The sequence below is a fragment of the Panulirus ornatus genome, chromosome 28 (assembly GCF_036320965.1).
Source record: "Panulirus ornatus isolate Po-2019 chromosome 28, ASM3632096v1, whole genome shotgun sequence".
Classification (NCBI taxonomy): Eukaryota; Metazoa; Arthropoda; class Malacostraca; order Decapoda; family Palinuridae; genus Panulirus; species Panulirus ornatus.
In genome coordinates this window covers 20,309,922-20,328,381 of record NC_092251.1, presented here as the reverse complement: position 1 = coordinate 20,328,381, position 18,460 = coordinate 20,309,922, and the positions used below count along the sequence as shown (strand labels likewise).

Genomic DNA, 18,460 nt, shown 5'->3' with positions numbered 1-18,460 from the left:
GGCAAACACTTTTATTTTCTTTTTTTTTTATAACATAAAAGTGTATCTTTTGCCTTGTTTGACTTTCCCCGTCTAGCCCTGTCGCGTCGTCTGGGGAGGGTGGGGGGTGGGGGCTCGGTTCCACCTTGTCTCAAAGCCCTCCCCTGTCCACTCCATTGTGGAACTCCAGAGTGGTGACCATCTCTGTCTTTCTCTGTCTCATTTTCTTCCACCGTGGACGATTCTATGGGCGCTGACCTCACCCTTAATTTTAGATACAATTTTTATTGCCTCTTTTGGACCTTCTCCAGCAAATCCATATGCTTCCTCGAATCGGGTCGCCAAACCGGTGCCACGTACGCCGATTTAACCCGACCAGATGCTGAAAACATTTGTTCTGAACATTCATTTCGTCATGAACTTGAGTCAGTTTAGTTATCATTTATCGATTAATGTTTATCACTTTAACAGTTCTCAGGTTAAAGATTTCCTGGTAACTCTGGTGGCTGTTTGGTGCCTTCAAGCTCCTCCCACAGGAGGAAACTTATGATCGTCCTCCTGCGAGATGATAGGTGTATCCCAGCTTTATGGTTTCCGATCTGGTGTGTAGTGGGTCTGGAATGTGTGTGTGGAAACATGGGAAAGCGGTAAAGTTCCTGGTGGTCGCAAGATGGCAGTAGATCTTCAGATTGATGAATGAAAATGAAGCAAATGTGAGTGTTTGACGAGGCTGAAATGAAGGTGCGTTTGTTAAGGGCGAAACGAATTCGGGTTCATTGTGGGTGTAGTGAAGATGTTGGCATTAAGAGCTTATAGAATACTTATGGATAAAGGACTTCAGTAACTGATACACGATAAATGGAGACTACAGAAATTATTGGTGGTCATTACAAACAAAAATGTTGAGGTAAATTGCATAGTTTATCTACCATGTCTTGAGTATTTACGTAGCTAACTGTTGTGTTGGTCTTTACCTCTGTGGGTCACCCATTTGCAGGGTGTCGGCAGAAAACGCGGTTGGGATGTCGGACTCCTCCATGCCCTCAGAGATGGTCAGCGTCTCCTTGGACCAAGAGGCCACCGAGCCACACTTCCTCAAGGAACTCAGAGACGCTGTCGCCGTCGAGAACCAGAGGGTGGGTGAGATCTGCCTTTGTTGCCGTCACTTTCATGGTTCATCATGATGATGGTGTATCACTGACCTGAGGCTTCAGATCATAACTGGAGCCTCAAGCTTAAATTAGATGGTGTTTAAGATCGTTTTATGAAGCTCAGTGAATCAGAGATCAAACTTCTGTCTCGTAAGGTTATTTCACCTCCCACTCTCACCACCGCCACAGATTGAGTTCTCCGTAGACATCATAGGGACTCCAGCTCCGATATCACCTGGTTCAAGGATGGCTTCGAAGTGTACGACACGAAACGCTTCGAGTTCCTGGCTGACGGCGACCGGTACGCACTCGTGCTGAAGGAGGCGAAGCTCAACGACGAGGGGGACATCAGAGTGAGAGCCAGCAATCGTGTAGGTGTGGCCTCGTCGCAGGCGACACTTGCTGTACAGGGTAAGCGACGCCACACACACACACACACACACACACACACACACACACACCCTCGCGAGTGTTTAAGTCCAGTTTGTATCATGGTGATTCCTGGAATTCTGGATCATTATAATCCATCATCTTCTGAGATATCGATGTTGTGTTACTCTTAAATCTGTTGTGTTTTTCTGACGAAGGATTTAGCGTACATCCTGGTGATCTTCAAGTAACTGACGTTAGAGATAAGTTTAGTTTTAAACCTTCTTCTTCACCAAGCAAAGTAATGAGGTAGTTATGATAAACTACATACGTTAGATCATCTCAAACATATTTTCTGTGCTGAAGTTTCAGCAGAGCATATATATCTTCAGCGTAATATGAAAGTGAAACCCTCTCAAACATCTCACTGCTTCTAATCTACATTTTCTATTCCACTTCTGCCATGTTTGATCAGAGCTGCGTCTTTATCCTCCATAATCAAATATACCAATTAAACTTGAGTGATATCGTAATATCCTTCCATCTCTGCTTTAAGTAATCACTTTATATCATTACTAGTTGATGTTTGAATCATGTAAGTGGATAGTCTGATCTCACTCTAAAATATCCTTATGGTAAGCGAGGCAACACGTAGGCCAGCGGGGTCCAGCGGGCGTCATGACCTCGTAACCAAGGGGGTCATGACCTCGTAACCAACGACCACCTGTCATGTCTTGTCTTCCAACAGCCCCGCCGCAGATCGTCCTCCCGGCCCAGTACGAACAAGGACTCATCTTCGACACCGACGAACTTATCCGACTTCGAGTACCCTACACGGGCCGACCTCAGCCACAGGCGTCGTGGACCCATAACGGGAAACAGGTGTGGTCTTCAGTCTGTCATGCCTCAACCTCTCTCCTCCTAGACTGCCTCTGTTGGGTGGACCACTTGTCATGTGACTCTCTTGTCATGTGTCATTGCTGTCATATGCGTCAGGTTCCTTAGGTGTCCTGACACCTCACGTGTTTCAACTGTTATGTTCTGTACGTGTCATGTGCCTCACCTGTCATATGCCATACCTAAAGGGGCCTCTCCTGTCATGTGCCATACCTCAAGGGCCCCCCTCCTGTCATATGCCATACCTCAAAGGCCCCTCCTGTCATATGCCATACTTTCCATACTTCTCATCTGTCATGTGTCTCACCTGTTATGTTTCTCCATCGTTCTGTACCTCACCACTTGCCTGCCTCCCTTATAACATCCCTCATCTATTATGTACCTCATTAATCTCATACCTCACACATCATTCACTTGCTTGTCAGTACTGTGACGATGATCATGAGTCCTAATTACCATCATTAACAGTGTTGTTTGTGTCATGGTTAGTAGTACACTCAGAGGAGGACTGTTCCTCCCCCTCACTAGCCATCACAGAGTGGCTGTAGACGATGTTCGTACACTGTGTACATAGTACGTGATCCAGGCTGTGACCTTAAGGCACAAGCTACCCACAGCAGGTAGGATGGACTGCTCACTTCAGGAAGTTCCTCTCGGGATCAGTCCTTCAGAAAAAATTGCCAACACAGGGTCTCAAGGTCAGATATGTTACACATTGTCAACGTACATTTCTGCCGTAGAACTACTACTTTATATCAAATACTGATGGATAACGTTATTTTCTTTAATATAACAGCGGGGAAATGTCCTTAAATGTTCAGCGTTAAGATGAGCCATATTGTAAGACAGTTATTTATACCCAAACCAGTTTACGAAGCATGAATTCGTACTTCTCTCTATACGACAGTTAACTTTACCAAGGGTTGTAACGAGATATAACAGCATGTATGTCTCCTTCACATCAATCAATGTACCTTATACAGCTCTGCTCAGATGAGATCTCAGGAAGTGACAGCTAAACAGCAGGACCGGGGAATAAGACAGCTAAGAGCTACATTCCATATCATTCTAGCTTAATACTAGATATCTAGCAAATCTTGCTTTGTTTAGCACTCAGAGTAAGTTAGCAGTGTATGGTCACATCTCTAATGGTTCCTCCTCCCGCCACAGTTGGAGGCTGACGAGCGTCGCACGATGGACGTGTCAGACAAGTACGCCACAGTGAAGATCGCTGGCGCCTCCAGGCTGGACAAGGGCATGTACACCGTCAAGCTCTCCAACCCCCAGGGCCTGGACACCGCCTCCTTCTTCGTTACCGTCACAGGTCTTTACCATCTCTCTCTCTCTCTCTCTCTCTCTCTCTCTCTCTCTCTCTCTCTCTCTCTCTCTCTCTCTCTCTCTCGTAATCCGCATTCCAATCTGAACATTCTTGTCTTTTGATATATATATATATATATATATATATATATATATATATATATATATATATATATATATATATATATATATATATATATTTTTTTTTTTTTTTTTTTTTTTTCATACTATTCGCCATTTCCCGCGATAGCGAGGTAGCGTTAAGAACAGAGGACTGGGCCTTTGAGGGAATACCCTCACCTGGCCCCCTTCTCTGTTCCTTCTTTTGAAAAAAAAAAAAAAAAAAAAAAAAAAAATATATATATATATATATATATATATATATTTGAGAGAGCTTGGGAAGTGAGTCAGTTGTTGTTCGCTGATGATACAGCGCTGGTGGCTGATTCATGATTCATGTGAGAAACTGCAGAAGCTGGTGACTGAGTTTGGTAAAGTGTGTGAAAGAAGAAAGTTAAGAGTAAATGTGAATAAGAGCAAGGTTATTAGGTACAGTAGGGTTGAGGGTCAAGTCAATTAGGAGGTAAGTTTGAATGGAGAAAAACTGGAGGAAGTAAAGTGTTTTAGATATCTAGGAGTGGATCTGGCAGCGGATGGAGCCATGGAAGCGGATGTGAATCATAGGGTGGGGGAAGGGGCGAAAATTCTGGTAGCCTTGAAGAATGTTTGAAAGTCGAGAACATTATCTCGGAAAGCAAAAATGGGTATGTTTAAAGGAATAGTGGTTCCAACAATGTTGTATGGTTGCGAGGCGTGGGCTATGGATAGAGTTGTGCGCGAGAGGGTGGATGTGCTGGAAATGAGATGTTTGAGGACAATATGTGGTGTGAGGTAGTTTGATCGAGTAAGTAATGTAAGGGTAAGAGAGAGGTGTGGAAATAAAAAGAGTGTGGCTGAGAGAGCAGAAGAGGGTGTTTTGAAATGGTTTGGTCACACGGAGAGAATGAGTGAGGAAAGATTGACCAAGAGGATATATGTGTCAGAGGTGGAGGGAACGAGGAGACGTGAGAGACCAAATTGGAGGTGGAAAGATGGAGTGAAAAAGATTTTGAGTGATCGGGCCTGAACATGCAGGAGGGTGAAAGGCGTGCAAGGAATAAATAAATTGGAACGATGTGGTATACCGGGGTCGACGTGCTGTCAACGGATTGAACCAGGGCATGTGAAGCGTCTGGGGTGAACCATGGAAAGTTGTGTGGGGCCTGGATGTGGAAAGGGAGCTGTGGTTTCGGTGCATTATTACATGACAGCTAGAGACTGAGTGTGATCGAATGGGGCCTTTGTTGTCTTTTCCTAGCGCTACCTCGCACACATGTGGGGGGAGGGGGCTGTTATTCTATGTGTGGCGAGGTGGCGAATGGGAATAAATAAAGGCAGACAGTATGAATTATGTACATGTGTATATATGTATATGTCCGTGTGTGTATATATATGTGTACATTGAGATGTATAGGTATGTATATTGCGTGTGTGGACGTGTATGTATATACATGTTTATGTGGGTGGGTTGGGCCATTCTTTCGTCTGTTTCCTTGCGCTACCTCGCTAACGCGGGAGACAGCGACAAAGCAATATATATATATATATATATATATATATATATATATATATATATATATATATATATATATGTGTGTGTGTGTGTGTGTGTGTGTGTGTATACATCGAGACTGCGTCAGTGATGACGTCGGGGGATTTTGATAGACCACTTTGTTTTCAAATATATATAAACTGTGTAAGTTCCTGTTATGTCATGGTTGATGGAGTGTACAAGATCCCTGAACATTAATGGTGCCATTTAACTCCCTTAGTTCGTGTGAGTGGTAAATGATCTACGCCATTCCTCACCTGTGCCGCAGGAGACATAGACTCTCGTAACGTAACGCTCCTCCACTTGATGTGACAAAGATGGGTCATATCCTGTTATGATTCCCTGATAATAACAACATGTTACCTGGTCTGCATTTGACACTCCATGTAACTTTAACAAAGACATCCATAATGTAATGATGTTCATGTAATAGTTTTTTTTTTGTAAAGGCAGATCTCTTGTTCATTCGACTGCCACTGTGTAACCTTCGTAATGTATGGCCTCCTACTGTGTAAATGTGACAGCAACATCTCCCTGCATGGCCTTCCACTGTGTGACCCTGTGACAACAAGACCTTCCCCCTGCATGACCTACCATTATGCAACTGTGACAGCAAGGCCTTCCCCTCTGCATGACTGTGTGACTGTGACAGCAAGACCTTTCCCCTGCATGGCCTTCCACTGTGTAACACTGTGACAACAAGACCTTCTCCCTGCATGACCTACCATTGTGTAACTGTGACAGCAAGACCTTCCCTCTGCATGACTGTGACTGATATCAGGACCTGCCCCCATGCATGATCTACCACTGTGTAACTGTGACAACAAGAGCTTCCCCCTGCATGACCTCCCACTGTGTAACCGTGACAAGAAGACCTTCCCTCCTGTATGACCTCCCAGAGTGTGACTGTGACAGCAACATCTACCCACCCCCGTGCATGACCCTCTCCTTCATAACTGGTAATCGCTGAGTCCTTCTCCCTCCAGATCGTCCTGACCCACCCAGCGTGCCCACCATCACGGACGTGTCAGGCACATCCGTGACCTTAAGGTGGGACGCCCCTCACGACGACGGTGGCTGTAGGATCACGAACTACATCATTGAGTACTTCAGGGTGAGTTGTGGGGCGGGAGGAGCACCTAGGTGTTGGAGGCTGCCCCCACTTCTCTTTCATGTAAAGCTGGGAGGGGGAACTGTGGGGTGAGCAGACGGTCCTCATCATGGCGAGGTCCACGATCTGGGAGGCCAGAGCTCTCATCAGGAAGGGCCTCTCCTTGATGTAGTGAAGGGTATTAAGTTGAGGCTGTCACTAAGAGAAGGTTGGGAACACCTCGCCAATAGGAGTAACTATACGCGATGGTTGACTGATATCTTCCTAAGTCTGATTAGAAATACGTATCGTGTCTCGCTGGATACGTCGTGCCACAAGGGAATTAAGAATGAATGAATTATGAAACCAGTGAGAGTTGATGTAAGACGAGGAGGAAAATGAATCCAGGTATTCGTCAATGCAGTAACTGTTATTCGTTGGATCAGTGTTACTGTAATACGGCAGAGATGAGGTTAGGTTGATGGTTTAGGATGAAGAGGCTTATGTGAAATTCGTCATCTTCAGTTTCATTATTAACATTGATACAAAGATTAATTATTCATGATTAACAAGCAGCATTCATTGATATCTTTCAGATATATTTTCTATTATAACTTCATTTGCAGGTTATCTATTTCATGAATATTATTTAAAGTGATATGATCTACATCCTATATTATTATATTATTGTGCTGTATATAATCAGGGGATAAGAGTGAGTGCTCAAATTACAGAGGTATAAGTTTGTTGAGTATTCCTGGTAAATTATATGGGAGGGTATTGATTGAGAGGGTGAAGGCATGTACAGAGCATCAGATTGGGGAAGAGCAGTGCGGTTTCAGAAGTGGTAGAGGATGTGTGGATCAGGTGTTTGCTTTGAAGAATGTATGTGAGAAATACTTAGAAAAGCAAATGGATTTGTATGTAGCATTTATGGATCTGGAGAAGGCATATGATAGAGTTGATAGAGATGCTCTGTGGAAGGTATTAAGAATATATGGTGTGGGAGGCAAGTTGTTAGAAGCAGTGAAAAGTTTTTATCGAGGATGTAAGGCATGTGTACGTGTAGGAAGAGAGGAAAGTGATTGGTTCTCAGTGAATGTAGGTTTGCGGCAGGGGTGTGTGATGTCTCCATGGTTGTTTAATTTGTTTATGGATGGGGTTGTTAGGGAGGTAAATGCAAGAGTCCTGGAAAGAGGGGCAAGTATGAAGTCTGTTGGGGATGAGAGAGCTTGGGAAGTGAGTCAGTTGTTGTTCGCTGATGATACAGCGCTGGTGGCTGATTCATGTGAGAAACTGCAGAAGCTGGTGACTGAGTTTAGTAAAGTGTGTGGAAGAAGAAAGTTAAGAGTAAATGTGAATAAGAGCAAGGTTATTAGGTACAGTAGGGGTGAGGGTCAAGTCAATTGGGAGGTGAGTTTGAATGGAGAAAAACTGGAGGAAGTGAAGTGTTTTAGATATCTGGGAGTGGATCTGTCAGCGGATGGAACCATGGAAGCGGAAGTGGATCATAGGGTGGGGGAGGGGGCGAAAATTTTGGGAGCCTTGAAAAATGTGTGGAAGTCGAGAACATTATCTCGGAAAGCAAAAATGGGTATGTTTGAAGGAATAGTGGTTCCAACAATGTTGTATGGTTGCGAGGCGTGGGCTATGGATAGAGATGTGCGCAGGAGGATGGATGTGCTGGAAATGAGATGTTTGAGGACAATGTGTGGTGTGAGGTGGTTTGAGCGAGTGAGTAACGTAAGGGTAAGAGAGATGTGTGGAAATAAAAAGAGCGTGGTTGAGAGAGCAGAAGAGGGTGTTTTGAAGTGGTTTGGGCACATGGAGAGAATGAGTGAGGAAAGATTGACCAAGAGGATATATGTGTCGGAGGTGGAGGGAACGAGGAGAAGAGGGAGACCAAATTGGAGGTGGAAAGATGGAGTGAAAAAGATTTTGTGTGATCGGGGCCTGAACATGCAGGAGGGTGAAAGGAGGGCAAGGAATAGAGTGAATTGGAGCGATGTGGTATACAGGGGTTGACGTGCTGTCAGTGGATTGAATCAAGGCATGTGAAGCGTCTGGGGTAAACCATGGAAAGCTGTGTAGGTATGTATATTTGCGTGTGTGGACGTATGTACATGTGTATGGGGGGGGGGGGTTGGGCCATTTCTTTCGTCTGTTTCCTTGCGCTACCTCGCAAACGCGGGAGACAGCGACAAAGTATAAAAAAAAAAAAAAAAAAAAAAAAAAAATATAATCAGGTTATCAGTGAAGGCTTTGATAGCCGCTGTTCTCCCTATATGTGAGATATATGTGGAATGCGTCAGTATGTTATACAAGAGTTCGTGACTGTCACGTTATTATCCTCAGGTTGGGTGGGACGTGTGGCTCAAGGCCGGCTCTTCTCGCATCACTTGGACACAGCTCGCTGATCTCATCGTCGGATCTGAGTACCGTTTCCGCGTCAAGGCTGAGAACGCGTACGGCGTGTCCGAACCCGGCAGGGAGTCCGACCAGATCCTCATTGAAGACAAGAGCCCAACAGGGTACGAGTACCTTGGTAGTAACGTAGGCACATGTACAGAACACGGGTATACCATAGGTGAAGGGGGAACTAAACTCAACCACACTAATATTTCGAAAGACACACATGCTCATTCTGGAATGGTTATTGAGGCTCTGAGCTTAAAGACGTCACAGGAACATTATGGGGAGGAACTAGCTTTGAGGAATAGGAAGGTAAAGAGTCTGACGTTCAGGCTCCAGGGTAATGAAGCTGCCATGAGCAGGGAGACTCGAAGACTCCAACATTCTCAAGAGACGGACGTTCGTAACTGTCATACAACAATATCTAACATCAGTGAGGACGGAACGTCCTCCACACATTTAGGAATACTCTCTCATGATGCAGGTGAGAGATGTGATGTCTTAATCTCCCAGGAACTACAAGAACAAGACACGATTAACTCAGCCAAAACGGAAAGTACAGACAATGCTTTAGCGATTCACTTTGGGACTCTCTCTCTTGATCTGAGGAGCTTCACAGAGTCCGTTGTCAGTGACCAGGTGAAGGCCATGGATGCCGATGCAGTACAGGACCAGTCAGGAATTCTGAGGGATGACCTGACTCCGGCACACCACGGGGATGCAACTGAAATGACTGTGACGGAAAGTCGTCAGACACGAGTCATAGATTCTGGGTCACAGGAATGGGATACCTCAGGGACCAACTTTATCGCAACGGTGCAGGTGTATCACACTCGGGCGGCACCTGGCGACCCATGTACCTTCCAGACACCTAATGTTGATGGCCTTAATCCTCACAGCAAGAAGGATCAACCCAGCAACAACAAAATTATAAATCTAGATAGACCGACGGCCGAACGCCCCCGGACGAAAGATCTTGAGTCGTCTCCAACCAACCTGGAGGACTTCGATCTTTCTACCGAAGTCGTGAAGAACGTTGGTGCTGGACGATCCCTCGACCGTCCAGCGAGGAACCTTTGCGATGAGGGGTCGATGCCAGTGGGAATCACACCCGAGGAGGCACTCAGGAGGTCGGGTGTGGAGACCTTAGCAAAATTAGTACCGAAGGACGTGATCAAATGCCACGCAGCTGAGCCAGCAGTAAGGAACGTGTGTGGCTTGGGAGCAGCAGCTGACCACATGATAAGGAACGTAGTTAACCAAGGAACCTCAGCTATCCAGACAATAAGGAGCACTGTTAAGGACAGACATCCAGCTCCCCAGATGATGAGAAACACTGGTAATGAGGCAGCCTCGCCTTATGTAATAAGGAACATTAAAGAAGAGAAATCAGCTGCTGGTCAGGGAATGAGGACAATCAGTAAACAGAAAACCTTAGGTGACGAGGCAGGAGATGATATGAGTGGGGAGGAACCTGCAGGTAAACACGTCGTAGGGAGGACTACAATGATGGAGACCACAAGTACCCAGGTAGTAACAGACACTAGTAACAAGGCAGTGATGGATATTGACGAAGAAGGCACGGCAGCGAACCAGGAGACAAGGAACTTCACTGAGAGGGTCGTAGGAGTTGACCAGGGAACAAGGAACTCTCGTGGAGAGGAGTTTGTAGGCGAGGAAGGAGTGAGGAATGTAGTGGATAAGAAGGGATCCCGGGTGAAGCGAGTAGAGAGGAACAAGGAGATGAAAGCCATGTCTGACAAGATAGTGAGAATCTTTAATGAGGTATCCACAGCTAACGTGTTAGTAGGGGACAGTAGTGAGGAGGTACCCACAGCTAATTTGTTAGTAGGGGACAGTAGTGCGAAGGTATCCACAGCTAACTTGTTAGTAGGGGACAGTAGTGAGAAGGTATCCACAGCTAGTTTGTTAGTAGGGGACAGAAGTGAGCTGGGATTCACAGCTAACGTGTTAGCAGGGAACAGCAGTGAGGAGGTATCCACAGCTAACTTGTTAGGAGGAGACATGAGTGAGGAGGGATCCACAGTTAACCAGATAGTGAGCGGCATTCATGAGGCAGGAACCACAGCTGGTCAGGAAGCTAAGAACGTTCATGAGAGAGCCACAGCTAACCAAGCTCGAAAACACAGGAGTCAAGAGGGACCCATAGTTAGTATTGTAGTTAGAAATAACAACAAAGCGGCAGCTAAAAGTAAACAAGTTGCAAGTCTCAGTAATGAGGGAGCCACAGCTAACCAGGTCGTGAGTAACATTAGGAAGGTAGGAGCCACAGCTAACCCCATAGTAATGAAGAGTATTAGGTTAGGAGCCACAGCTAACGTTCTAGCACGGAAGAATAATGAAGAGGGAACCACAGCTAACATGGTGGTAAGAGTAGTAGTGAGGAGGGAGCCACAGCTAACCGTACAGTAAGGAAGAATAGTGAGGAGAGGACCACAGCTAAGCGTGCAGTAAGGAGCATTAGTAAGGAAAGAGCCAAAGCTAACGGTGTAGTAAGGAACAGTAGTGAGGAGAGAGCCACAGCTAACCGTGTATTGAGGAACAGTAGTGAGGAGAGGACCACAGCTAACCGTGCAGTATGGAACAGTAGTGAGGAGGGGACCACAGCTAACGGTGTAGCGAGGACCAGTTGTGAGGAGATAGCCACAGCTAACCGTAAAGTAAGGAAGAATAGTGAGGAGGGGACCACAGCTAAGCGTGCATTAAGGAGCATTAGTAAGGAGAGAGCCACAGCTAACGGTGTAGTAAGGAACAGTAGTGAGGAGGGAGCCACAGCTAATCGTATATTGAGGGACAGTAGTGAGAAGGGGCCCACAGATAACGGTGTAGAATGGACCAGTAGTACTGAGGAGGGAGCCACAGCTAACGGTGTAGAATGGACCAGTAGTAGTGAGGAAGGAGCCACAGCTAACGTTGTAGAATGGACCAGTTGTAGTGAGGAGGGAGCCACAGCTAACGGTGTAGAATGGACCAGTAGTAGTGAGGAAGGAGCCACAGCTAACGTTGTAGAATGGACCAGTAGTACTGAGGAGGGAGCCACAGCTAACGGTGTAGAATGGACCAGTAGTAGTGAGGAAGGAGCCACAGCTAACGTTGTAGAATGGACCAGTAGTAGTGAGGAGGGAGCCACAGCTAACGTTGAAGGAAGGACCAGTTGTAGTGAGGAGGGGGCCACAGCTAACAGTGTAGAATTGACCAGTTGTAGTGAGGGGGGAGCCACAGCTAACGGTGTAGAATGGACCAGTAGTACTGAGGAGGGAGCCACAGCTGACCAGGTTGTGAGGGATTCCAGCACCAAAGGACCCAGGAACAGTAGTGTCGCTGGCGTGACATGTGAGACCTATGCTGCTGGTGAACAATGGACGGCTCGCGGGAGGATGGCCATAGCGAACCAGTTCCGAATCATCTGCGGTGGGCTGGCAAGTATGACCAACCTGGGGAACATCAGTCTTGAGGACCCTCGTCAGGAGGAGACTGCAGAGGTTCAGGGGATTGTTCGAGGCTCCGAAAAAAGTGATGAACACAGTGACTCTGTTTCCTGTAGCGGGAGTGCGACACGAGAGATCGAAGCTCGAGGCGCTTCACCTGGTGGTGAGGATGTCGAGAAAGATTTAGAAAATGAATCTGAGTTATTTGAAAACGAGACGATCGAGGCGGCTCATCAGGATGGATTCATCTGTCCAGATGGATCTCTGATGAATACGGTGAGTAAGAGACGAGAAGGATCGTTGCCTTACCATAAAGGATTAAAAAAAGGACACGGAACTTCAGCCACTTTCCAAGGAACAACAAGTCACAGAGATGAAGCTACTGAACTAGAAGTCATAAATAATGAGGAAACTTCATCTAATGGACTTAGGACAGTGACACACATGGAGGACGTTGATCTAAATCATGTGGATGTATATGATAATCACATCACATCTGTGGGTGAAGATGGCATTATCAATGATCAAGTTGAGATCCTCAAATATGAGTGTACAACCAACAACCAGACGAGAACTGTAAAAAGAACAACATTTGTTGCCAGTCAGGAAGACTCGAAGGTTTACAGCGAAGCTGCGATGAAAGTAAAGCGAAACGTGTTCACTCATTCCGGGAGAAGTCTGGATATAGATCCACAGTCAACATCCATGTGTTCGAGAAAAGCGAAGCCTCATTCAGGATCTGCTTCAGGAACCGCAGGTCTACAGAAATCAAGACGTTATGACTTTGGTCGAGCCGCAGAGGACACCATCTGTGCAGAGCTTCAGCCTGGCGATTACTACTCACCTTCGTGGGAACCAAACATTAGCGACATGATTACGTCACGGATCGACCTTTTGGAGGGTCTCGTGTACAGATGCCTGGAGAACGAGGACGTGGCGATGAACAGCTTCGGTGCATCTGATGACGAAGGACTGGGTATACCGTCGCCCCTCGCTCCCTTGTCTCCCGTAGGCTCTGCGGGACGCGTGGACGCCAGGCGGAGGGAGCTCAGAGATCTCATTAGCGATCTTGGTGAGATCGTCAGCAGTATGAACGAGAAAAGCAGGACTCTTAGTGCGGAAAATATCGCCAAGTTCTTCGAAAAGACAGCCAGTGTGGCGAGGGATCACTCGATGTCTCCCGCGGGCCAACGCGAGGCCTTTGTCGACAGCAAGATCAAGTCGAATCGAGGGTCGAGGACGCCTTTGCTGTGTGACGTCGACGGATTCCTCAGGAACTTGTCCAACGGGAGCGAGGCGACGAGTCTTGCATCAGCCATACAGCCATATGACCACGTCAGCATTCAGTCATCCATCTTGGACCGGATCACCTACCTGGATGAGTTGATGAGTCGGTGTTTGGAGCATGAGGACGTGACCCTGAACACCCTGGGGTCTCCCATGGTCTCCCCGTATCCTGCGCCGTCAGCAGATCGTGCAGATGGACGCATCGACGCCAGTAAGAACGAGCTGAAGGACCTGATAGGTAATCTCGGGTCGATGGTCGTTGGCCTCGGCCAGAAGTTCAATGCTCATTGAACAATGACGTTCAGGCTGTTTGCTTTTGGATTTCTTCAGAAATAAGGAAGGGTTCGAGTCCTAGATAAGATATTGAAGTTCAAATTAACAAGCACCGAGACCATACTTAAGAAAGGCATTTCATGCACGTATAAAAGACCTAGTGAAAGCTAATGATCAGTGACCCTCATCTTGAGATCTGAAAAGCTGTACAACCAGCAGGCAACCACTAGCTTCGGCAGGTCTCCAGTGCCCTTCTTGATCGACCACTCCATCGCAGTGTCCTCCCACTGCCTTCATTGGCTCTCCATAGCCTTCCAGTCATCCCCCTTCCAGCCTCTCTTGACTGCCTTCATTGGCTCTTCATAGCCTTCCAGCCTCTCTTGTCTCACGCTAACCACGACCACAGTAACTAGAGATTTCGATAACCATTCCAGATATAGCCAGTATAGTAAACGGGGATATATAACAGCATATGATCGTGAGTGATATGCTGATAGTCGACTGATCAGTGTATGTAAAGTTAGATAACATGATTAACATTGATAGTGACCATGCTAACAAGTATGATTAGTGCATTTGTGTACTTAGCATAGATCGTTATGACTGTACGCTATGATTAGCAGGTACTGCTACTGTTTTACCTTAAGAAACTAATACCAATCAGAACGTGGATCACTTTATGTACTTGTGTTGTGAAGCCCATTTGATATATACGACCATTACAAACCTTTCATTATTCACACGCACACACCTGCCTTAGGCTAGGGTGTGTGTACGTATATATACACACATAGGAGTAAAGACATAGTACATATCGTATGTATACAAGGGTAAAAGACGGGGCAACACGAGTAAAACACTCCCTCTGTAACACACAGGCAGTAATCACACAGACATATTGTAAACACAAGTAAAGCAGGAGGTAGCGAAATAGATTGTTGTAATATTTGCACTAAATGAGGACCACATTCTCTCTGAGGAGAAAAAGCTCTGTTGAGGAAGAAGCTAAGATACCAGAGTAAGAGGCAACTCACATATAAAGGAACGATATTTTAGATTGAAAGAACAAAAACAATAGGAAGATGCAATAGGCAGGCAGTATTGAACTAGGAGAAGAACAGAATTCAGGTCACCCACCGAAACCAGCACAGAAGACCCAGGACATCAGATAAAGGAACGGTAGGTTTACGAGCAATGCAGATGGATCAGTTGTGCATGACGAGAGTGGTGTTGAGGGACTGGTTGAAATGGCTTTTGATTGAGTTCCCGAAACAAAACTCGGAGGAGGTAAACGTAATTTAGAAACTGATGATGACTGATGCTGATCAGCCTTCCACACTGTTTATAAACAGGAAAAATGACAATTGGATAAGCTCGTCTACTTGAATTTTGTAGCATACAGTCCTCAAAAAAGTCATGATGAACAGGACCAGATAGTCAGTGAAGGTAATGAAGGCTCAGCTAGGATGGTGCAAGGAGCAGCATAACCAGCTAGCTAGGATGGTGCTAGGAGCAGCACAACCAGCTCAACTTGGTCAGTGAAACATTCCTACAATATGTGATTCTAAATCCAAGAAAAACAATCAGAAGAAGTTCTGAATCTAATCTGGCCATGTTGATACTGAGCATTATCTTTGGACAAGGAGGATTTGATCAACTGAAGGGCAAAACAAAAGGGTTAATCCCAGAGACATTGCAAGAAAATGCATGGAAATACTTATGTAATGAGATGCTGGATGGGTGGAAAGTTCAATGAAGGAACGGCTCATGCGGGAAATATTGAAGTATAAGAAACAATATGATAGAAAAGTAAAGTCATGAAGATCTGTGGACTCAGGCGTGTAAAGGCCCTACCCATATATGCACATATGTAGTCACAAACAGGTAATCAAACATGCAGGCATAGATATACAGTACATCAGTATCCATCTCTCTCTCTCTCTCTCTCTCTCTCTCTCTCTCTCTCTCTCTCTCTCTCTCTCTCTCTCTCTCTCTCTCTCTCTCTCTCTCTCAAGTTGACCAGTTGAGCGGAACCACAGGGAATAACATAACTTGATCTTTAACTTTCATTCCCATATGATTCTGTATATGTTTACAATGTCCGTCATTGTTTCGTATGCATGTTTGTGATCTCGTTATTGTGAACCTTGAGATCTGGTTAATGTTTCAGCTGTTGCCTGAGAACAAGATTCGGTAAGGTCACTAAACCTGAGACAGTATATAAGACTATTTGACTCACCCACAAGTCTAGCTGGAGAGATCAAGGAACCTTGACGTCTATTCTTATAGTCCAAGACGATCAATACAATGTCCTAAAACCTATTCACTTATCGCTGACACTATTAGATTCCATAACAGTGGGTGTTGATCCATTTGATGGAAGCTATTCTGGGGGAAGCCTTTTCTTTATGAAAAGGTTTCGAGAGGCTTCCTCTTGTATTTGGAGGCTTGATGAGCCTTCCTCTTGTAGTATTTGGAGGCTTGGAGAGGTTCCCTCTTGTTATATTTGGGGATAACTTCTGTATTTACACCACCGCGAAAGGAAAATGATCCACCATAATTTGATCCGTATGGTTCCACTTAAATGACAACTCACATTACTTGACGTATCTGTCAGTCAATTATTCGTCCATATTGTCTCTCATTACGAGTACTGTTGTTACATACGTGCATGACTGGTCTTAGAGAGGGAACAAAATAAGTAATAATCCGGAGAGTGTATGACCATAGCGGCACCAGATGTGTAAGAGCCAAGCATACTTTAACAAACTGGTTTGGCAGATGCCGTAGGCCGGGCCACATGGATAGTGAGATTGTGAATGGTCTTCGAATGATCATCAACACCCAAAGCAGGTGTTCCAGATTTTCACGTTGCTGGACGTAAGATGACGTTGTCGGCCTCAGTGACATAAGAGAAGGTTTAAAGTCTATCAGTCAACCAAATAGACGTCAAAGTTTCTTCAGAAATGTTTCGTGGATGCAGAGAAGACGTATGTTTACATATGCACAAGTTGGCATAGAGGACAACAACGGTACCAGGATGATTTGCTGTATCACCTGTTCTTGTCCCATCACTGGTCAGTGTGAGCCAACGCTGCTGCACCAGACTTTAAGACACATACCCGGGTGTGTCTGTACGAATGGAGTATAGTGTTATCCAGTGTAAATACCTCCCAGAATAACCCTGTATCCACGCTTTGGTATTGTTTATAACCTTTGATTCTCGTCCTGTTCGTCCCTTTGTCAAATAATAGTGACATAATGTAATTCTTCTGGCATAAACTATCTGATATGGAAGCAATGTCTCTCTTGAAACGCGAGCAGCTTACTGCACTAGACGATAAACGTTGCCTCGAGCTGACTTGGTCCAGCTCAGTGTTATGTTAACGCACATCACTGCTAACTTAACATGGCCAACAACAGGTGAAATGATTTTGTGAGGGATATATAAGAAATATTCTCATTACGTTTTCATTGAAAGGTAGACTAACCTAACCTTATTATTTTGAGTTTGGATTCATGTTTACATACTTTGCCTCCACTCTAGTCTCATCCACGATGGTCAGATATTACCTTCAAGATCTGCAAGAAGTTTGAGATTTTCGTCTTCCTCGAAAATTGTGTGAGTCCATGTTTTGAGCAGGGTCAGAAACCCTGGCTATGGCTAGGTTGTGTGTGACATTATGTCCTCATTATCCTGTGCCTTCGTTTGTTATGATTTGGTTTGCTGACAGAACTTTTCGTTCGGGTTTGTTGTTTAGTTTTGTTTTATATTTTGAGAAAAATTAATTTAGTTTACCCTTAAACTTACCTGTGAAGCTATGATCCATGCCGGTATTTTTAACCCACTCCTTTCCATAGAACTACCACCATCTAATTTGATCCAGTCACTCATCATCACGCCACTTGTTAAAACAATCGAATACACGTACCAGGTATTCACGCACTCCCACAAGACAAGAAACACATGACCAGCAAAGAAAACGGCAGTACAGTTGGCTGCAAGTAGGACTATTTTTTTTTTTTTTGCACCACATTGGTGTTGTGGCAAACCCAGTGTTGTCCTCAGGGGAAATAAAAACTGAGGGCTTGAACCTGAGAATGAATATCTTAGGCAGGTATCACACACACACACACACACATACACACACACACACACACACACATTTATGTTGAACGGATCATGACGACTTCCTTAAATGTATACATTCCTGAGTCTACTTCGTCTTAAGTTGCCTCTGACTGCATGAACAATGATCAGGTCACACCCTTGATTAGCATAATTTATTTATTTGTAACTTAGAAAACATGTAGAAAACACTTCTAAATAAAGTAGATTTCTGTAGTCTAGATTTTCATTTGACTAATCCAGTAGCACCAAACTATGTATTTGTTAAGCTAGACAGAGATAGCCTCCCATACATCCACTACAATTAAAAGTAACATATAAGTCGATTTTTTTGCATTATGATATGCATTTAACATTGGTTTAACATGTATAACCCATCATGACGCATTCAACTATGCTTTCTGAGTATAGTACATTAAATGATGATAAGACTAAACATACGGAATGAATGGAATC

General features: G+C 45.0%; 1 protein-coding gene across 1 annotated transcript in view; it reads left to right on the top strand.

Moving 5' to 3' along the window:
* The window catches only part of MnM (myomesin and myosin binding protein), a 100,814-nt gene extending 82,594 nt beyond the window's left edge, over positions 1-18,220 (top strand). Inside the window, 8 exon segments of the mRNA XM_071678861.1 lie at positions 977-1,115; positions 1,320-1,356; positions 1,359-1,541; positions 2,248-2,381; positions 3,567-3,720; positions 6,351-6,478; positions 8,810-11,128; positions 11,251-18,220. Coding sequence (XP_071534962.1) covers positions 977-1,115; positions 1,320-1,356; positions 1,359-1,541; positions 2,248-2,381; positions 3,567-3,720; positions 6,351-6,478; positions 8,810-11,128; positions 11,251-13,893 — 5,737 coding nt within the window. The 3' untranslated portion in view covers positions 13,894-18,220.
* The last annotated feature ends 240 nt before the right edge of the window (positions 18,221-18,460 follow it).